The following is a 22,741-nucleotide window of genomic DNA, read 5'->3' on the forward strand; positions in this document are numbered from 1 at the left end:
AGTTCAGGTTTCACATACAGCACAATTTAATCTTGAGTGTGCCAAACAGGTAAAATAGTGCCATAATATTCTTTCAATTTCAACTTCAGAGTTTTTCTTTGTTGTGGTGCAGAGTAAACATGATCAAAATATCAAAATTTTCACAAAACTCTCAACATAAAGCCAATTTTCATGAAACCTTCAGGCGCAAAATACAATGAAATGTCCCCCCTAAAAAGCATGTCTTTACAAAAACTCGCCCTGACAGCGGGGCTTTGAGTTGAGTTTGATAGCAACTAGGTAGCGAGCTTTCATTGCAGCATCACTGATATCTCAGATCGGGTCTCAGCGTTTAGATGTGTGCGCTACTCTTAAGAAATTTGTCCAAAAATCTATGTTTTCATTGAAAGTTTTTACAATTTACTTGGTGGTTTGGCCGGATTGGAGCCGCTTGCGGCCCGCAGGCCTTATGTTTGACACCGCCGGTCTGTGCCAACTACATATGACATTAGCACCAAACTCTCTTTTGATACCAATTTAATCCAATCTTCAGTAATTAAACACAAGAAAGACATTCTACTTACAGGGGCTCCCTTCTCTCCCCCAGGACCCTCTTTACCCGGGTGACCCTGAAAAGCAGAGACGTGTTGGTCACTTCAGAATTCGTCCGGATCGCAAACAATAAACTGTGTCACTTACAGGTGGCCCGTCAGCACCAGCAAGACCAGCCAGGCCTTGTTTGCCTTGAGGTCCCTACAAGGAGAGAGAGGTGGTGAGACAGGCCGATAGATGAGAAGCTTATTACCTCCACTAATGCATGCATTGCCTTTTGTGAGGCGGAGGAAGCGCTTATGCTCATAAAGTACTTGAGCACATGTCTTTCTCTGCACCAGTAGAGGCCTAAGGCTCTGCAGCAAATCTGCAGAATCACTTATGAATTCTGGACCGAAACGCTCATTTATTGGGACAGCCGCTCTCCTCCTTCACTTACTTTTTCACCAGGAGGCCCAATTGGACCTTGAGGACCAATAAGACCCTGAAAAACAACGGATGTGAATCAGTTAAACACCATTCATCAAGGCAAGGTAACTTATATGATGTTAAAACAGAGGTAAAGTACAAACAGTATACCTCCCTGTCATGTATTTAAATTCAAATATTTGAATTCAGATGTTAAATATATTCTACAATCATTCCAAAGCTAGATAAAGTGAATGAGCTGTGCTCTTTTTCAACAGGTTCGGTCTTTGCTGGAAGGCAACAACCTTCCTATAGCAAGGTACAAATTGAACATGTTCATTTATTTAACTTCTCTCATTCTAATAAAGAAAAGGTTGTTTTAAACACTTTCCAGAGAAATTAAGCCATTTTCTTCAAGTTGTCAGTCTTGGCAGGATTTATAATCATACATTTTGGCTAAAAATATTGTTTAGTATTAAAGATGATTAAAACAAAAAAATAGATTTTTTTTTGTGCCAATAACTGAGGTCAATGCTATTAAATGTATCTAATCTTATTAGTAAGTAATTAACTCCATTCCAAATTAAATGAACACTTGTGTGGTTGTTGCTATTATTGAAGGTGAATTTTGAAAAACAAAATACAGCCAATAGAATAAATCAGGTAAGAGTGGAGAGAACAGACAACAAAAAGAGTTTGGACTTTTGATTAAGAAACCAGCAGCGATCATTTGAGCTCACGGTCGTCCCTGTTGCACAGCGAGCATTAAAAATGAGAGACGTGCATGGAGTGACAAAAAGAAGACTGAGATCAAGAGATTGAGAGACAATCGAGACGGAGGGAAACTGAGCAAGACACAGATCAGACAGGGTGTGCGTTAAAAAAAGGTGGATACAGAGAAAGAAGGAAGTAAAAAAAAAAAAAAACTACTTACATGTGGACCAGGCATGCCCTGCTGCCCAGGAGGCCCTGGCTCTCCTTGTGGACCCTGAACACAACAAAGAAAACAGGATGTCATGATGAAATGCACATAAATGCTACTTTGACTTGTACCATCAAATCAATTAAAGAGGATTACAAACATCTGAACTCAATTTAAAGTAACTTATTTTAAAGGCCAACTTGATTCATATTCTTACAAAGCACAAAAGTTATACTTTATTGGGAGTTTTCTCTCTAAACAAGAAACCAAAGAGCATCTTTTCTACTAAATGATGCCTCAAAAAGGCCCATAAAGGCGTAAGGAAGCTCTGTCGTGGTGGATTATTATCAAGTGTTTTTTGTAAATGTCAGCCTGTTGACATCAAAACCAGGATTTCAGGACATTAATGAGAAACACACCAATTTGCCATTGTTCTCTGCCCTGCAACAGCTGCTCTGTTTATTTCCGTCTTGGTGAATCAGTGGCCACAGACAAGCTGTGGGTTTGTGCAGCTGTCTTGACCAATGATGGCCAACCTCATCCAAAGGTCCCACCGAGACACTCCAGGAAGACAAATGCATGATGGGACACACAGGCTTTCTATTTCTTCAAAGGTCCCTTAAGCTTAAAGTTCCCCCTCAGTCAGCAGACTCCATTGTTCAAAGATATAAGACTGCTTCGTTGGTCATTACAAATTTCTTCCTACCATCACATTTTCTAACATCCTTCAAAATAAATCCCAAAACAAATTACCATATTTCCTTTGGGACCGCCTTGTCCATCGAGTCCGGGAAGGCCCTGAAAATATTTCAAATATTTGAATGATCAGTGAACAAAAAAATATAGAAGAAAAGAATCACAAATGAGTGAATACAGGGGGGAATACTCACGCGCTGTCCTCCAGGACCAGGAGACCCTCTGGGGCCGAGCAAACCCCGAGGACCCTGCAAATCAAAGCAGCCACAACGTAAAGACACACAGAACCATCCAGATTACTGCTTGTATGAAAGCTTTGACTTCACTGATATTGCTATGACAAACAGTAATGTATGATACAGTGGATGCAGTGAAAATGCTCTGATCATATAAAACACTGACCCCATGTGGTCATTTATTGGTACTGCAGGTACAGAGCAAGTAAAAGTTTCTCTATTTCTCAAGTTATGCCCATAACATCAAGGCTTTTCTATACTCTTTCATCTTATTGACAACAGATGACGAAATGCCGTGTAACTGTTTCTTTAAAAGGACTGTGCAATTTCATGTGTGTCACTCTATTGTCCACGTGAAAGGCGCAGAATGTGACAGGATTACACATCATTCAGTTCTATTTTTTGATCTATTATGCAGAGCCATTCGGTCTTGGCAGGGCCGAGATTACAAACATGATGGTCTTTGCAGACAGGAATGTCATTACAGCTACAGCGAGGAGTCGAGGGCGAGGACGCGCGTTTCAGTAATTGCAAAAATTAATGCTGAGGAAAGAATGAATGGAGTAGCAAGGAGAATGGATAACATTAGAATCATATTTTCAACTTTTTGGAAAATATTCCACATTACGCAAGTCTGTATGAAAATCAGTTTAAGAACCTTTTGTTAGATAATAATAAATACTTACACCCTCACCAGCTACGCCTCTCTGTCCAACCTGACCATCTTCACCCTTTGGTTAGAGAGACAGAAATAGGATTAGTAAGAGTAAAAAAAGTAAAAAAATTATAATTTTAAATAAAGCAAAGAAGATGCATGTGGTGCTACTCACTCGAGGGCCGTCATCTCCTGGAGACCCTGGAGAACCTGTAGGACCTGATTCCCCCTACATAACACAGGAAACATATAGCTTTTTTTTTTTTTTTACTTTTGGATGCATTAAAAAGACAGAAAAAAATCCTGTAACTTACTGCCTGTAATCTACAACATGCCTGGTCACCACAACTGACATGGGCCTGTATGATTTTTACTATTCTTAGTGTTCTATAAGGACAGGCCATCCCATAGTGGCCCTGTAATTACTCAGTATAGGATAAGTCTATCTAGAAATACGCCTTTCTCTTTACGTAGGCCCAAATCCCACAAACACAGGCCTGGTTAAAAGCTGCCCCGGTGGTTCGGTGGCTGGTTACGCCTCTAAAAAGTGGGTCAAACGTCCTAATGGGTTCACATCTGTCAACTCTAAAGTGTACAAGAGATGGATGGAGGGTGGCCCTTAAACTGCGAGTCAACCTTGACGACGCTGTAAGGACAGAGCAGCGGTGACAGTGATCAATGAACGGCTCGGTCGAGGAATAACAGCGCTGGATCTCGTGTTTACAGACAGAGGGCTTCATGACATTTGTCCTCTGACCCTACGGATTCAGAGAATCACCAAACACTTTGTCCTCATACTCACTCTGTGTCCCTTCTCTCCAGGAAGACCGGGGAGGCCGTCGAAGCCGCGATCACCCTGGATTAGGGAAAAAACAAAAAAACAAAACCAGAGACACAAAGCTCCGTTAGTCGTTATTGTTGTGAACTGAAGAGCTGCAGTGACGCTGCAGATGTTGGAGGTCAGATATTTAACATATGGTTGTTTATTAAAAGCATCGCAGGATGAGAAAGTTTAAACTTGTACGGATTACATCTGTCAATACTTGACAAACATGCATATTTATGTGCAAGTTCATTAACAGAAAACAAGACCTTCCAGACACATTTTGCAACTTTTTCCAGTTTTCATCAGCCTTTTCACTCCTACGCAACGAGGAACCCAAAAGACTTGCAGCTGCCGCTCTGTCGTACCTCCAAACATCAACTTTCTATCACATTTAATGGGCCCAAACTCTGGAATAAAATGCTTCCCTCTTTGGCTGTTTTAAGGCTAAATTATGTAATCATCTCTCGTCCACTGATTCAAGTGTTGATTTGTTGTGTGCTTTAGGTGACTGTCTTCATTAACTCCTTTTTTTGTTTTCTCTGCTTGTTGCTGCTTCATCTTTTGCTATTTTTCTATTTCCATCATAAAAATGTAGAAATGTTTATTGATAAGGGGGATTTCAAATAAGCCTGTTGGGCTTCTTTCCTCTGCTGTACGGTGAAGTTTCACCTCGTAACTCTGCAGTATTTCCTTATTTTCTGCCCCCCCCCCAAAAAAAGGTAATTTGACACCAATTCTAAAGCAGTAGTTTGCTCATGAGTTTATTTATTCGGTTAACCTCGACGTGGCAATTATTTGCCATTATGTCTTCTGTATAAGTATGTACCATGCTGGATCAGGAGAGCCACAGAAGACTTTTCCCGTGAAAAGCGGAGCGTGCTCAGTGACCACATCAGTGTGGGACACACATCAGTGTGGTTTAACGCAGAGAATCGCGGGTGGCGTTTTGAATGTCGCCTGTGGACATTTTTTTTTTTCTTTCCCTTTTCTGAAAAACTTGGCATGCACTTCACCTTGGTCCCGGCTTCTCCTGGCATTCCTCGTGCTCCGTCAGCTCCGTTACGGCCCTGGAGGACAAGAGCGTGTGTCAGTTTACATGGGAATGTCATCGCAACAACATTCAATCATCTGGGAAGGCCGCGGAGGATAAACAGGGAAGATGCACTACTCAAGAAAAATTGTTTACCGTGAAATAAACATGAGTTTAAACAACTGAGAGACAATCATTGGGTGTGGCTGACTTATTTGAAAGAAAGCCATGTTGAAAAGTAAACAGAGTGTTCTGAAATGTGTGCTTTTCATCATGACATATTAGAAATCATTCAAAATAGTGGAAATAATTTTGTTGTAATGCGTTGTTGCTGAAGTGAAGATTAATAAATATGCAAAATAAACTATAAAAAATCTCTATGTTGGAGGGAATTCGTACCCTCTTTCCTGCTTTCCCTGGAAGTCCAGTAGGACCCTGAAGACCTCTGGGTCCCTAATTCAGAAAAAAACAAAAACAACACTCAGAAGGACAGAAAATGAATTATCATACACATCAAGGAGACAACTCAATTTCAACATAAATTTCTAAAGTTAAAAAAGTGCTTCTCTCACCTGTGGTCCAGAGTCCCCATGGTCACCTTTAAGTCCAGAAGCACCAGGACCTCCCTATAATCAACACACACACGTGCACGCACACGCACGGATATGTCATGAGATAATTTGGCTCAGAACGCTGCATCATACTTTAGGTTTGACAAGAACGTAATGCTAATCCAAACACATTGTTATATATTCAAAGGAGGATTATGTACATGCACTGAAACCTCCTGAAGATTGTTTCCACAAAATCCGACCCGTGGCCAAGAATTACATGACAACACGGTTCATGTGGACGACAAGAGGAATCCCATCGCATCTCAACAGTTCCTGTCACCAGTAACATGCAATGTGACGACATAGATAAGCACACACATAAAAAAAATGTGTGTGCTTGTCTATTACTTCTGTTTAATGGTTCTTATATGGAATGAAATCAAACCTGCTGGTGGTAAATGTTTGAGTTGTACGCACATGTATGCTACAGGCTTCACATTTGAACTTGTAATTTCTTGAAATCGTGACAGACAATGCAACTGAATGAATGACGGGATGATAAATGGCGACTCACCACAGGACCAGATCTTCCCGTCATGCCTGCCGGCCCAGGGGGACCTCTCATTGCGAGCTGCGGATCAGAGGAAAACAAATCTTTAACCACCGGACACCAACTAGAAGGGCACTTTTGCATACTGCAAGTCTGCATGCATAGACAGGCAGAAGTACACACACACACACACACACACAGACGTTGGTGATTCTCATCAGTGACATCATCTACATTTGATTAGTTTACCTTTTTTTTTTTCTTCAGATTTATTGATTGTTTTCATCTATTTCTGTCTCCAAATAAAGACCAAACCATTCTAATGTGCAGGCATGTCAACACGACTCATGTGGAAAAAAGAGACTGAAACACACAAGAGAACTTCAAATAATAAAATAAAACACCAAAGAGACATCACCCATTAAATTCTTTTAATGCACGGACCATTACAACGTGTGAACTTCACTTTGTTCTCCATCATGGTTTCCCAGTTGTGCTCATGGTTGACCACAGCCTCTTTCTGCCAATGAATTTGTCTGGAACTTATTTGCAGGGTGATTATTGAATTGGCTACTTCAAAGAAGACAACTATTGGTGGCCTATCGAATGCACGTGTTTGATTTGTTACATCTTTAGTGAAATATATGACTGCAGTTTAAGATCGCAACGTCGTCCAATTTGTTTCCATAAATCACTTTCTGTGCATTTCCTGTCTCTATTGTTCACCCCCCGCCCCCCGCCGATCCCCCAGGAAGGTGACAAGTGCTTTCTCCACATTACTAAACACAGGCCGTTGGCAGCCCTCCAGCTCCATAGAGTGTTGTGAAATATGTGAATATTCACAACATTTAATGGTCTCCATGTGTTCGGAGACAAATCACACCTTGCTGAAAGCCTAAAAATGTTTTTTTTTTTTTTAAACACTGCCCTGGTTGTCAGGACCCCTGAGTGGGTGTTAACATATGTTGCTGCCTTATGTTCTAGTTAACCCGTCAAATGTTTTATATTTAGAAAATTAGACAATTTATTTGGAGATCAGGTCCAGTGAAAAGTCGTCTCTATATTGTTGACTATTTCAAGCATCATGAATCACAAGTTAAGCTTCACAGAGACACTTTTTTTTTTTTTGTTAAATTAATAACAGTACAATGGGTTGCTATTGAGCCACATACTTACCCTGGCCTGAGAGAGGATGGCCTGAGCCTGAGCTTCCTGGGCTGAAACCACAGGGCCTTTATGTGACTCACCGCCTGCACGAAACTGTCAACCACAAAACAGCAAAGACACACAATTAAACACAAATTGACTTGTCTCCTTTTTACAGAGTGAGACATCAAATGTCCCCCTTGGTGAGTGTGTTCAAATTTTCGCTGGTAAACTTGTAAAACTGCAGCTTTTTTGCCAGGCACAAACACACACACACACACACACACACACACACACACACACACACACACACACACACACACACACACACACACACACACACACACACACACACACACACACACACACACACACACACACACACACACACACACACACACACACACACACACACACACACACACACACACACACACACACACACACACACACACACACACACACACACACACACACACGCGCACGCACGCACGCACGCACGCACGCACGCACGCACAAGTGTGTGTGTCGCCCAGCCATTCAAAGCCCCAACTCACTGGTTCCACTCCATTGCACCAGCTGACATTTACAAGGTAAGTGATTTGTAACCCAAAGAAAATAAGGTTGCGATCCTCTGGCCTGCTGGCGATGCAGTGATGTAATTTTGCTAAATGAAGTGAGTTTCGCACCGATGCCAGAGATGAAGGGTGGATGGTGTGTGAGTGGGAAACGGGACGGACGGCTCAGACGATGTGTGAAAAGCAGCAGGACTTACTGGAAGCATGAGGACGGTACCTGGAGGACCAGGGATACCATCTGAACCAGGAAGACCGGGGCGGCCAGGAGGACCCTGAAGAATCGGGGAAAACACTCATGAGGGCCAAAATATCATAGCAAAAAGCTAATCTGCAAAGATTTACAGGACTGGCTTTAGGGATATATTCTCACATTGGATCACAAGCTATTGTTTTATTAATTGCATAGCAGTACACAGAATTAGTGGGAAGAATTAATTAGATGAGGATAATAGGAAAGCCTTGTATTTTTCCAGGAGATAACGTGACTATTTTGTCTTGTCTCCATAATCCCCGAAGGGGCTCTGCTAATTGAAAAAACAAAAAAGAACTGATAACAGCACTAACAAACAACAGTTTCACTATTATTACTACATAGTTTTGGGCACTAATCTGTTCACAGCAAACCCCTTTGTTTATCTGCGACTTCAACAGGAAGCTGCCTTCGCTACAATTTGCATTGTTGTTCGTTCTAAACAAACAAGCAAAGTATTCCCGCTACGAGGGGCAGAGAGAGGGAATTCGGTCCCAGGCAAAGACAAAGCCTGTGTTTTCATTTAGCTCGCCTTGAGATATCGCCCGACTTCATAACGAGACGGAGGAGGAGGAGTGATTGCCCTGAGAGACTCCGACGCTATTAAAACCCAGAAAACAAAACTGAAGGAGAGAAAGTTCAGACGAGGGAAGATGATTGGCCTACGGGTGGCACCAGAGGGAAGATCACTTCCAAACATAAATCAGGGTTCGTTTTTAACTGCGGCTATTTGAGGGAACCTCAGACGTGTGTTTTGTGACTTGGAGGTTATGGCCAAAACTTCACTCAGACGTCTTTTGAGCTGAAATACACACTTTTCACATTTTGCTATGTTGAATCAAATCCCTGCATGAAAGCTGCTCGCACTAAAACATGACAGTTAAATTACAGTTTGAGTCGATTTTTGGTTTAATGAAAAAAAAAAAAAGCAAGCTTATCAGAGATCGGATCAAGCTGCTTCCAGGAAAACCAGGATCCACTTAGCAGTCATGTCATAAGCACCAATCTCAAGACCAGTTCAAATTGAAGCCATGTGTTTCCAAGTGCCGTTCCCCCGCGGTGGCCAATGGGCTCCATCCACCTCTGTTATCGTGAGCGCAGTGGCATCTAGTGTTAATAATTGTGCTACACGCCTGGGAAAAGCGGTGTTTGGGTGGAAAGGAAGGAGAGAGAGAGAGAGAGAGAGAGAGAGAGAGAGAGAGAGAGAGAGAGAGAGAGAGAGAGAGAGAGAGAGAGAGAGAGAGAGAGAGTGAGAGATAGAGAGAGAGAGAGAGAGAGAGATAGAGAGAGAGAGGGGAGTTGATCACGAGAGAAATGCTGAGTGCAGGCCGGCGACTACGTAAAGGAAAACCACAAGACTACAGAAACGAGTCACTTTTAATCCTCCCGTCAATCCTCAGCAAGACAGTCTCTCATGGGAGGAAATGAAGGGAGGAGGGAGATTTTAGGACTAAAGAAAATATTTTTTGATCACACCAAGGAACAATAAGCCTTTTGTACTTGTGACAGCTGTTGGTCACATTGGAGGAGGTGTGTTGGTGAACCCTTAGTGGCTAAATAAATGTATTGAAAGGTCGATGAAAGGGGGGTTATAAGGGCAATCACCACAACTGGAATAAGCAGTATTTTCAGACACTTATTCTGTGTCATCCAGTCAATCAAATAAATGAGTGGAATCCCACCGTGGCGTGTTTTTCTATGTATTGCAACTATTCATCAGGCACATCACCACAGCTGCTTCTCATGACTTCTCTTTGTCGCTATATTGACAGTTTATGGGCATCTCATCTCCTCGCGCCACTCCTCTGTAATCCCTCCCACTGCTGCGGTAGCAGTTGTATTATTCATTCCATGGCAGAGAAATAGGACTTCACAGCTTTCCGGCACAGGAGAGGGGAGTCAGGAGAAGAAACGCAGGGGCATTTATAAATAATCCCACAAGAAAGATGGATGACCGAAGCTGCAGTTACCATTAGAGAAGATTGAGGATACATTAGTGGAAACACATTTTTAACATGAAAATAGCTCTTGAACCTTAACATATATGAAAAGAAGGAAATAGGTGGGAAAACTTGGCAGAAACGAGGCCTGCTTTCACTCACCCTCTCTCCATGATCTCCTGGGGTACCTGAGGGACCTTGTGATCCTGGGGTACCGGGAAGACCCTGAAACCAGACACACAGACGCACATACACTGAGAATATTATCCCAGACTCGAGCTAAACCACCATCCCCACCACTGACAGACTGTCCAATACGTGTGCTGCATAGGCCAACAAAGACAGAAGCTAAGACATGGGTTTGAAAGAAGAAAGCCTCAAAATACCCCCCCAACCCCCCCACCCTTTTCTTTCTCTCTCTTTGACACTCACACACACTCATGCACAAATACACATTTTAACTGTCTCTCCTCGCTCAAGCTTCACTGGCGATCAGCGCTGACGCTCTTTCCATAAAGACATTTTTTCCCTCTTTAGCTGTTCTCCATCTGTGGAAGGCAGACAGGAGTGTAGGAGAACGTGATACTCACTGCCTGGCCGGGGGCTCCTTGGGGTCCTTCTATAAGCATCCCCTGAAAAAGGGAAAAAGCGGATACAGTAGCATTACAGGGCTGCCTGTAAATCCAATGAGAGGCAACGTGGTTCGCTTGGGTTTGAGGTGGAGGACTTCACTTATAGCAAAAAGATCCTACAGTAGCAATACCGCTTCTATCTGATGATGCGTTTGTGTTTGTCCTCAAAAATTGAGACAAGCGTCTGTGGTGGGACGCACAGCCAGGGAGGGGAGACGGTAACTGCAGCTGCCATTTCGGTCAGTGTTTCGCCTGCCCTGGTAAACTGTATAGGATGATTCCCTAAAGAAGTGAGGTGGCATTTCTCTGCAGACGGCGGCTGTTTAGCTTCTTTGATGAAAGAAGAAAGTTAAATCTGATCAGGAGCGAGGATCCTGCCGGCTGTCGGTGCCTGAAGTTCAGTTTCATTGAAAATGAAATGAATCAAGACGTGAATCAAATTTGGGGACATCAGATAAAGACAAAAATGCATAAAAGAAAGTATATTTGTCACAAGGGTTTGCCTCTGCAGACTAATAAATCAATTTGTTGAATGTGAAAAACAGCAAATTACATTCTAGAAATATGCCGCTTATGCAGAGGTGGCAAGTGAAAAGCATTTGTACTTAATTACTGCACTCAGGAGGATGTTATGTTTACTTTCACTTCCTACATTTGAACACAAAGATACTTTCGTGAAACTGAAATTTGAATTGTCTTAACAGTCATTGAAACTGAAGGTTGAAGCTCATTAACTTCCTCTTTCGGTCCTAAATTGAAATTATCACATAAATCCAACCTGAATATCATCTGACTGAAAACTATGGTGTAGTCTTACACTGTGTCATTGCTAATGATTAAGCTGGTGTATCTACATACGATTACAATATCATAATGTGTGTGTGTGCACATGTCATCTACCACTACTGCCAAACAAAGCTTCACGATACCTTGAAATGCACTGTGTATCTATAATGGTGAAAATTCACGTGTTCAACTTTTAGTCAGTAAAGACGTCAACATTTAAGATTTTTTTTTCACTAGAAAACTAAAATATGAGTACTTTTGCACAGCTCTGTACTTTTGTAACATTGTTGAAAGATTGATATACGACTTAGAGAAAAATTTGTATTAATCAGTCAGTTTTTGCACACATTTCAAAAAATCCATTAGTTATCTAAGCAAGCCATGAAGTTTTCTTGGATGTTTTAGTTTCAAACACATTTAACTTGATTGGCAATATTGCTTAGCTTTGATTGCTTTCTCAGAAAGTTTGGAGTGTTGTGGTACATCACTTACTGGCTCAATGACAGCAGGTTCACCCTTCTCTCCCTTTTCTCCCAGGTAGCTGTGGCTTCCACCCATCTACAAACACAACAGAGACCAAGTGAGCTTCTCGACATACGACAGAGCTTTCCAGTATAAAGTCAATCAATGAGCAGCCGATGTTCAACCACATCCGAAGGGTGCATCACTTTTACTGAGAATAATATTCAAACCTACTTAAAAATACACAATACATTTAAAAACAAATGCTGACTTGTTGCTTCACTGCTTAGAGAGATTTGTGAAGTGGTTGAGGCAAAAAGCAGTTTTCAGTCTGACCCGTGGAAAAAGTGAACCTCAAGAATCATTTTCGCGAAAAGGTATAATTTAAAATTGGTCTGACATCTATTTATTATGCATCCTCAGAGCCAGAAAGACCCCGACCGTGCTCAGATGTAGAGGTTGTTACCTGACACTGTGCACACAATGACTGCACATGAAAGGAATTCGCAACCCAGCTACACCACTGAGCGCACAACCACCAGATCGTACAGTTTAGCCTACAGAAGAAAACAGTACTTAATGAGAAAGTGGTTAAAAAAAGAAAAAGGAGGGGTGAAGAAAGTAGAGTGTAGAGCACAGTGCAGATTAACCCAAAGCATGCACGTCTCAAGCCAAAATCCAGATCGAGACCGTGTCACTTCCTGCCTCTGAGAATCAGACTCCTGAGCCAAGGAAGACGGCTGGAAACAGGCCATGATAGACACTGGCTCAGCAGATATTTCTGTCTGGCTTAAGATATCAATCTACTTGGATTTAATGAAAAAACATTTTCAAAGACTGTTTGTCATCAGGTAATCCACACAGATTATTGGTGGGATAAACAGGGACGAAACTTTGATGAAGCAGAGAGGTCAGTGGGATCGAGAGGTTACAGAGGGCGACCCGTGCCGGCAGCTGGGTCAACATCTGCTCATCTGCGGAAGACAAGGTGTGTGTTTGTGTTCCCTGCTTGTATATACAGACTGCTTCAATATGCTGCAAATACTAGAAACAACAAGCAGAAAGAGCACAACAAAATGCTCCATCAAACGAAAGCCACCAGCATCTTCTTGGCCGTTCCACATTCCTGATCCACACTCTTCCTCACATCATCACTTACACTCTCTCTGATGTCCGTCTCCGCCGCCACACCGGGACCGATCTCCTCCTCGTACGGGACGGGCGAGGGCTTGGTTTCAGTGGTGCCGTAATCTCCATAATCGCCGTAGTCGTACGGTTTCTCCACGAACTCTTTGTGGTCGTATTCCTTCAGGTCGTACTCCTTGAACTCGTACACCTCGCTGCCGGGAACGGACGTCTTTCCGGTTTCCACTGGGGCAGCGGTTTCCACGGCAACGGTGGGGTCAGCCCCGACTTCTTCCACGCCGGTGATGTAATCATCCACGATTTCCCCATCGTAACTCTGGGATCAGTCCAGGCATGGGAATGAAGGGAAGGAGCATGGAGGTTTGGTTAGTTCATTGGGTCACTGTTTTAAATCACAAAGTTTAAACAGGAGTTCAACTCAGTAAGCTTGAGAAGATTTTAACAAAATCTCTGCATTTGTGAAAATACAATTGGAATCACATGCTATATTTACAATGAGACTAAACACATTCTGCAAAAAACGCTGCGTGAGACTAAGCAACACTTTGGCTACGATACCGACACAATACAATGTGATGTGATACGATACACTAAATTGCCCCTATAGGGGAATTCATTCTGAGCTGTTGCAAGGGCACAATATGTTATATTACAGAATACATGAAATAATATACAGTATTACATACATAGTAAAATAGCTCATCTATAGAAAGCATCTTTAGAATGCAGAATGCAGACACAGATGAGATTATTGATCAAGATCTACTATCAAGCTATTCAAATTTTGAGAAATGTAAAGCATTAAAGCATTAGTTACAGTGGTTAACGATTGAACGGTTTAGCGATCTAATCTACGATGCTTTGCCTATTGGGAAAACAGGAACAATACATCATTGATTCTGTAACTGAACCTCAGATCGATGTGACCCATTGTACAATCAAGCTTTAAACTTTATCCATCCATGGAAAACACAAAAACACAGCACATGTCTCGTAAGTTATCCACTGTATTTCCGTCCTCAATAATTAGACAACTGCTCCAACATGGTACACCATATGTTTGACTTCCTTTGTGCCCTGTCACTTTAAATGAATGTTACGTCTCGGGCTGACTCAAGCTGCGTTATCCACCTGAAGGTACAGCCCGTTTGTAATCGACAGTCATTTGGCCGGCGGAGCTCGTATTGTTTCAGTCGAACCTCCGACTGTTCCTCATTATCTTCTGTTTTATATGACGGTTTCTCACAAACTACGACGGGATCTGCCAAATTCAGGATATGGAAGAAACGTGGGGGGATGTTGTCTGTCTACTGGTTTTCCATTGGTCATGCTTCATTAAATGACAAAGTTTTCCTTCCTCCAAACTCACTTTTTGATGGCGGTGTTTCTTCATGGAAATCAAAAGAGTTGGCGTGAACGACTTGATATGAGTGAGGCCTTGTCTGGTTTTACCCTCCAAATGCAATCATATTAAATATGTTTCTTGCATGTGATGTCTTGCAGTTTTATTGAAAAGTCATTGAGACCACTGAGATCAGGAGTTTAAAAAAAACAACTTAGCTTCAGCTCTAATAACTGTTTTCTAAAGTTTTGCATGTGGGCGATATTAAATAGTTCACATCTATCCCTGCAGAATAAAATAGAAGTGAAAAATACAGAAGCATGATAAATAACTACCTGGCCTTGTCCGGTGGTCTCAGTGGGAGTTTCAGGCTGATTTCCATCCACTGTGCTGTAGTCATACTCACCCGTGTAGTAATCGCCACCTACATTTGTCTGCAGGAATCAACACAAAATAGATGGAATTTAGTAAAAACGACAACAAAAAACAGCAAGATTTAATCCAGGACCGACAAATACAATGATGAATAAGTTAAAACTCAAATATTGACCATGAAACAGTGAGTGAAGTCATAAGAATTAAGAGATAAGGGATAAGAGGAAAGAAGGGCCAAAAATGATCAATTAAGTCAAGAAGGGTCGATACACTTACTGGCCACGACCTGAGGTACACCAGTTCAACTCTAATTTGAAGAAATGATCAAAACAAGGTGCTGAATTTGAAACTGGACATCACAATGGAGAAAAAAAATATGGTTCAAGTGACGTTTTAACATGAGATGATGCGAGCATTGCAGGGTTTTACAGAGAATGTCAAACTGAAAATAGAAGCTCCATTCTGGTGAAACCACCAACAAAATTGTACATTTCAAAGAAAACCTTTTTTTTTTTTAAAACAAATTTCTTAAGACCAGCAGACACAACACTTAGATCCTTAGATAATTGAGAACCAACTCGCATTAGCCTTATGGCCATGCTGTCAGAGTCGGTTTGTAAAAACACCCAGAATGCAACAGCTACTTTTTTATTATTTATTTTGCACCAGAAACCTTCACTTAAACTGGCTCTATGTTGAGATTGTATTCCTTTTTGGGAGTAATTGTTTGGTCTTGGGAAAATATAGACATTTTCATTATGTTTACATATAACAAGACTTTAAATTTAAAGGTTATAATGTCCCTATTTAACCGGTCCGGGCCATTCAAGATGAAGATGGGCTGTTTGTGGCGCCTGAACTAAAACGTGTTTGACAGCACTGGTCTAGAGTGTCAAATAACCGTTTCTTATACTGCCTGATGAAAATCACAGAGGCTCACAAAGACTGGACAATAGAAAATTCAGAAAACATTACACAGTCTGATGAGTCTCAGTTTCGACTGCAACAGGAAAGCATGCATCATGTATCAACAGTTTAGGCTGCTGGACGGCGCATGGGATACCTTCGCTACCCACAACCAAACTGTGTAATGTTGCTGACCAAGGCCTTCCCACAGTGTACATGTCTTTGCACGGCTACTCACTGCAGGACAACAGATAATATCAAAGAACTCCAGTCATTTCAAACTGGTTTCCCGGGTTTACTGAACCAAAATAGTGTGCACAGTCACTGCAGCAAATCATCTCTCATGTCAATACGGATTAATTCCTGTGGGTTTTCAGCACCTTGGTGAACATTGTACAGTTAAGACAAGAGAAGATCAGTATGGTGTACCTCATTATATGGCCGTAAGTGTATCTGGTATTCATGGTGTTCTCCATGAATCCATCTGTACTGGTTGAGTGTTACCTCAGTTTTGACTGCTTCCGTTGGGGGACTGTCAGTGGTGACCTCTCCTTCAGTGTAGTCATAGAACTCACCATAGTCATAGTTAGTGTACTACAAGGGAAAAAAGAGAGAAGGGAAGTCATCAGTCAGTCAGTCATGTAAATAAAGCACCACAATGTCTCAAAGACATATTGTACATTATTTACATGGCGTGTAAGAAACAGTGCTTCTTGAAAAAAGAAAAAGAAAAACAATCAAAATATCATGTTATTTTAAAAATATCATGCCCACAAGACAAACATTGGAAACGTCACATAAAACTGAAGAGTTTTACATATGGATGAAGATAACATTCTTTCCGGCAGACTTTATTTGAGAGACATTAATGTTTGCAACCACACAAACAGCAATTAGGATTGTTGTTTAGGTCCAACAGGATGTTACTGCGATGCCAGTGAAAACTTATCTGCTCTTCGCTTCTTAATATGTATGGCAACAATGGCCTGCAGCGTTCATTAAAGGCTCTTTAAAAGAGAAACCTCAAGCTGTCCTGACTCACTGCATGTTGCTAAATTATGGGGTGCACAGCCTGCAGTAGCAGGAGGTAAACCCAGCGCTTTAACTGCTGCTAAAAGATTGAAGCGGGTTAGGAGTGTCTCCATGAAAGCAACAACATCTCCAAATATCCCAGATTATAATGTTGTCTGTTTTATGCTTTATATTGATGTTTGTTTGGAAGTGGAAATGAATTCAGTTCGACCAGAGGGGGAGGAAGGAAGAAAGTAAGGAATCGTGTTAAAAAAGATGCAATAATGAATAACAGAAGCCTTTTCGGAAGTAGTGAATCACATTTTGGGTTGTAGATTAATCAGATCACATATACTCCTCCTAGTTTTATTCAGTACGCATAAAGGTGACATTGATAATTTGAGATATGCAGATCAGGACGTTGGTGTTTTTCACGCTACGATAAAGGAACTTCCTTACTATTTCAGTACACAATGTGTGCACATTTGAGTAAAACTATTACATGCAGATTTATTTCCTAAAGTCTCTAATGTTGATTGGTATTTTGTTTTTCGCACAATGCATGTTCATGTCAATTTGAAACTCGTAGCTCTTTGTCAGAAACTTTTGTAACACAGTAAAAACAGAGGCGAAGTAGATTAAGTTAACAGACCAGCCCCTCATGTGCAATCCTCTATTAGCCAAGGGATAAATATTACTCCCTGGACAACTGCTGAGCTCATAAAAATTATACATGTTCCAAGGCCTGCTGCAGTACTGGCCAGGCCTGCGTCCAGCGGCCTGGAGAGAGGTCACACCGGCCAGACAGAACAGACAGACAGCCAGAGAGAGAGAGAGAGAGAGAGAGAGAGAGAGAGAGAGAGAGAGTCAGAGGGAACCCTGGAGACAGATAAGAGTATGAAAAGAAGATTTATAAAGATTTATAGCGCTGACGGTCTTGGCTGAGCTCAAGAACTTCACCACAGTCTTGGATAAGAGACGTAAATACTGAAGTGTGCTCATGAAAGGAGCCACCCTTCCTCCTCCTGCATTACGCTCCAGACACAGACACTTCTCTTCACTGCAAAGGCAGCGTGCTGCAGGTCAATGTTGGGCATTTAAAGTGAAAACTGCGGATTTTCTTTTTTTGAGAAACAGAAGGAGAAGAAGTTTGTGAGATCTAAAAAAAAAAAAAAAACCTTCAGAAAACTGAGCTGGAATGTAGGAAGAACATTCCTGTTTAACCTGCAACGACACCAACGATGAATAAACCAGATTTACAAGTTTCCCGAAAGCAAACTATTCCCTGTTGTCTATTCAGAATTGACAAGCTCCTTGTGTTTGGAGCCGAAGAGTAACTTGATGATGAAGCAACATTTTCCAGGACTGGTCTGGTACCCACTGTACGGCCAATAGTTTTCAACAGAGAACCACCTCGTCTTGAAACGGGGATCTAAAGTCTACTTTTCCAGGTACTGGATGTCTAGATGGGGAAGGAAAAGCTTAAATTTCCCTGGGAGTCTGGGCAGAGCCTGCAGAACTCGTTAGTGATATAAATCACGGGGCCACTCCAAAGTGGGCTCAGACTTCGTGGCAGGAAAAAGAGGAAAGTTTCCAGTGTGAGCTCATCAGTTATTCAGTCAAATACTGAAGGAGAATGTCAGCCGGCAGAGACGTTTGAAGGAGCAAAATAGAGAAAGTTTAAAGAAGGAAAAAAAAAAAAGGAAAATATACTGTATTTCAGTTAACAAATCTGAATAAAGTATCAGCGAGGATCTAGAGCCGCTGTGTTTTGATTTGTCAGCATGTTCTTTTCTCTCCGACTACACCCGGAGGAATGTTTGCAAATCCGTCCAAGCAATTTGCAGAGAATATTTTGCAGCCTTTGTTTATTTCATGGAGACTGAGAAGTGCACCGGCTATAAATGGGGCGAATATTCAGAATGGGAGTGGGGCAAACAGCCTTTGCTTGAGCGGGCCAAGTTTGAATCCTGAGTCTGAAAGTGTCCTTTTTTTCACATTTCCCAGCCCTTCAATCACCTCGACCTTTCTTTAAATGTCAGACTTTATATTATTCAGGATCTGCCAACAAACAGAGAGCTCCTCAGGCTGCACAGGATCAGCACGCAGACATATGACACTACTTTCCGACATGTTGGTGTTAGATTTGACTTGATAATTTATTGTGAAAAAATCATACCAAGAAGATTATGTAAAGACGCCATTGACTGAGCTCAGAGAGCTCCTGATGAGCAGATGTCCTGTGAAATCACATTTTGTTTAAATGTATTTATTTCACTTTATGTTACCAGGTAGGTTAATTAAGAACCAGTGTTCATTTACAATGAAGAGGCAGCAGTGACTCATGAAGAAAAACATGACATGACCAGACTGATGAATCTACTATGACATGGATTGTGATTTGTGTTGTGAATATTGAGAAGAGACTGTAGATATAGAGGAGTTTTGTTAAAGAAATGAAAGCAGTGAGTTTGTTTGAAGAGAGGGCCAGTTTACTATAAAGCTTTGCTTTACATGTAAAAGACAAACTTAAGCGCAAAAGGAAAAAGAACTTGGTAAAATCTTCCCAGTTTATAGGATAGACATAAATACAAGCACCTGGTTTCAGCCTGTTTTTTTGGTCATTTAAAGTGAATGGTATTTGTTGGTGTTTGTATATTTAATCCAGTCCAACCTTCCCATTTTATCCTCATAATTCATGCTACGCCTCCAGCGAGCACTAAAATCAGTCTCTGTCCTGGAAAGTCTTGGACTCACCTTCCTTAAATCCTCCAGCTCCCACATTAGCTCCTTTCCTGTTCTCCTCTTCTTTCTACAACTTTCCCTTCCTCCCCACTACTTCCCAAAACCCTCAGTACCTCCCCTCCCTCGCTCCTCCCTCCTCTCTATTCCCAAATCCACCTCAGCACGTTTTCCTTTCTCTCTCAGGTCCAGATACTGACCTCGTCCTCGGGTTCTTGAGCCTGGGGGGTGTCGTGATGGCTCGGGGTTTCACAGTCGGGACTGTAGTGTTCACAGTAGTCGTGGGCGGCCCTGGGGTCTGCCACGATCAGCAGCTGTTGGATGTCGCCCTGAGAGAAGACACATGTGTTAGCGGAGGGAACGACAACAATCTTCCATCACGATATTGTGAAATGTTGGTTTGCGAGATGGTCTCCATTCAATTCCCAGGAGCATCAGCCACAGTGGCTTTTAAGGAAAAAACTGGTCTGTGGCACAAAAAAAAAAGAAGAAGCAAAACAGATCGTTTGGCAGTTGCAGCTAGAAACGCCAAAGCCACGCCAAAGCTGCTTAATTCATCCTAATTAGTCGACAACTAGGTGCACTGTTTAAAACCGTGTTATTAGGGTTCAGCTTTGCCAAACTGGAAGCCAACGGTGGTTAGAAGCTGGCTGGCAGTGGTTTACTTCTCTCTGTGGATTTTCTAGTATAAATGACTCTTTAATCAAAAAGCAGGCACTTGTGAGACAAAAGAGGTTTGTGCATGTAAAGTTCAACTGACAATGACTTTAAAACTGTAATAATAAAAAAAATAATAATAATAAAGACGTTTTTTCCATTCATGATTAGAACCAGAAAACAAACATTGGTGCCAACAAAGTATCTCAGTTTCTGTCCCTGCTGATTGACACACCTTTACACCAACTTGCTGGTGATTCATTTTGACAACGAAAGAGCGAGACAGATGCTTTCCAGTACCAGAGGCAGCAAGATCCTCACATACAAATTTATGGAATGAATCAAAGCTTCAGGGTAGTCTGTCAGCTTTCAGACAGAACTATTGTACGGTCGCTCTCGCTTCGCCATTAGGGACAGCAAGTCCCCATCCACAGCAGATAAATAACCAAGTCTGTACTTATCTGAGGCCGTCTGTTTTTCATGAGCCTTTGGAAAAGGAAATTAGATCCCCTCTCTCAACCCTCACTTCAGCCAAAGGCTCTTTTTCCATGATAGTATCCCAAGGAATTTCCAAACTAGGAACTACTATGCCACAGATCTGGAGAAGTTATCTACACCCTTCGACCATACGAGCATCTTCGGCCCGTCCGTCATCAGAATTCACCTGGACTACGTAATTAAAAAAAAAACTAGAAAAAAGACAAATAAACAGGAAAAATGCTGTGTGAAGGTAAAGAGAGGCTGTATGCAACCAGGGTGGCCGCCAAAGAGGAAGCACATACATGCAGATTGCATTAAATTACAGGAGGCAACATCTGCACGAGCTTAGATCTCTGGAGCGCATTAGAAACTAAACGCCCTGCACTTCCATCATATGTGACCAGGAAAATCAAACAAGCCATTGAACAAGCCAAACAACAAGCTGAGGACATAAATATATTTGACATATGGATTAATGCATGAATGTTCAATTTACCAACCACTGTAAGCAGCTGTGCCAATGTATCTATAGACTTTAGACATTTCTAAATCAATATACATCAGGGGTGTGAAACACAGGGCCGAAACAACACAAAAATTAGGCTCCAATCTGGCCAAACAAAGAAAATTGTAAAAATTTCAAAGAAGACATAGATAATTTTTTAATACATTTCTAAAGAGTAGCGGACACAAGACAACACTGAGACCCGAGCTGAGATACCAGTGACCCTGCCAAAGTCGCCTGTCAGGGTGCGTTTGTAGAGTCACCCATTATGCAACAACTATAGGAGAAAGTTTTTAGACATTTCACTCCATTTTGTACCTGGTTTCATTAAAAATGGCTTTATGTTGGGCTTGTAGTCATTTTCAGTAGTAATTGTTTGGCTTTGCAAAAATCTAGGCATTGTCATTACGTATACAAAACCAAGAAAAACTTTAAAGTTTAGTTTTAAACGTATTTATGGCACTATTTTACTGGTCCGGCCCGCTCAAGATTGAATGGGGTTGTACGTGGCCCTTGAACTAAAATGTGTCTGACACCCCTGATCTAGATCAAGAGAGCCATATATTTCCCATTTATTTGAGTGACTTATGTGAAAGATTTTTAAACATACCGTAAGCCTTAAATTTGAATGACTCTTAAATCTCAATTGCCCTCGTTGAACTTTGTGGTCGACCTTCATCTCCTTCCTTTAGTTTAGGTCCATTTCTCTGTGTGCCTGGACACGAACCCCAATCCTCAATATTTCCGAAATTTATTATATCTTATGACTTCATAAAGGGAAATAAAGTGCGAGTGCACGAAACAACAATGCATGCACTTTGTCAAGAAGACCACACACATACACATTGCCCATCTACAAATCCAGACAGTGAGTCAGTCCCTTTTGATCATCTTCTCCTTCCTCCATTTTTAAATCCTCTGTGTCTTCCTGGTCTGCATCTCCCTGCTTTGTTAGTGTTATTGTCTGGGCTGACTCGCACATCTCTCCGGCATCTGTTGAGATTCCTCCTCAGAATTTCAGGAATGATCTCTCGCAAATGCCTTAGATCCACTCACAGTTGGCGCAGACGTGATGGGATAAATCATCTGTCTGGGCTGCTCTGAAATCAATCTGTTAATGCATCTGTGTACAATGTGCATGTGTGTGTGTAAATACAACACGCCTCTTCGCATGTTAACCTTAATCTTTGACTAAAACAACAAACATTTGTCTAAAAAAAAAAAAAAAAGGGGAAACATAAAGGGAGGGAAGTCTGTTCATTTACATTTCACCCAAAGTCTAATGTTTGTTTTTAAAAGAGCAAAGGCAAAAGCACTGCTTTATTCTCAAACTTGCCTGATTTAATGCAGAAAAGTTAGAAACAGTTGAAAGACA

At 41.6% G+C, this 22,741-nt stretch overlaps 1 protein-coding gene across 1 annotated transcript in view; it reads right to left on the bottom strand.

Moving 5' to 3' along the window:
* Positions 1-22,741, bottom strand: part of LOC308113007 (collagen alpha-1(XI) chain-like) — an 84,634-nt gene that overhangs the window by 43,925 nt on the left and 17,968 nt on the right. The window contains exons 5-26 of the mRNA XM_080468882.1: positions 19,925-20,053; positions 16,476-16,565; positions 15,026-15,124; positions 13,362-13,664; positions 12,233-12,298; positions 10,913-10,954; positions 10,485-10,547; positions 8,330-8,404; positions 7,585-7,668; positions 6,433-6,489; positions 5,877-5,930; positions 5,704-5,757; positions 5,288-5,341; positions 4,251-4,304; positions 3,624-3,677; positions 3,480-3,524; positions 2,752-2,805; positions 2,615-2,659; positions 1,874-1,927; positions 971-1,015; positions 679-732; positions 564-608 (exon numbers count right to left, since the gene is read on the bottom strand). Of these exons, the coding sequence (XP_080325008.1) occupies positions 564-608; positions 679-732; positions 971-1,015; positions 1,874-1,927; positions 2,615-2,659; positions 2,752-2,805; positions 3,480-3,524; positions 3,624-3,677; positions 4,251-4,304; positions 5,288-5,341; positions 5,704-5,757; positions 5,877-5,930; positions 6,433-6,489; positions 7,585-7,668; positions 8,330-8,404; positions 10,485-10,547; positions 10,913-10,954; positions 12,233-12,298; positions 13,362-13,664; positions 15,026-15,124; positions 16,476-16,565; positions 19,925-20,053 (1,620 nt within the window). The remainder of the gene's footprint in view (positions 1-563; positions 609-678; positions 733-970; positions 1,016-1,873; positions 1,928-2,614; positions 2,660-2,751; positions 2,806-3,479; positions 3,525-3,623; positions 3,678-4,250; positions 4,305-5,287; positions 5,342-5,703; positions 5,758-5,876; positions 5,931-6,432; positions 6,490-7,584; positions 7,669-8,329; positions 8,405-10,484; positions 10,548-10,912; positions 10,955-12,232; positions 12,299-13,361; positions 13,665-15,025; positions 15,125-16,475; positions 16,566-19,924; positions 20,054-22,741) is intronic.

Source organism: Lipophrys pholis (genome assembly GCF_963383615.2).
Source record: "Lipophrys pholis genome assembly, chromosome: 1".
Lineage (NCBI taxonomy): Eukaryota > Metazoa > Chordata > Actinopteri > Blenniiformes > Blenniidae > Lipophrys > Lipophrys pholis.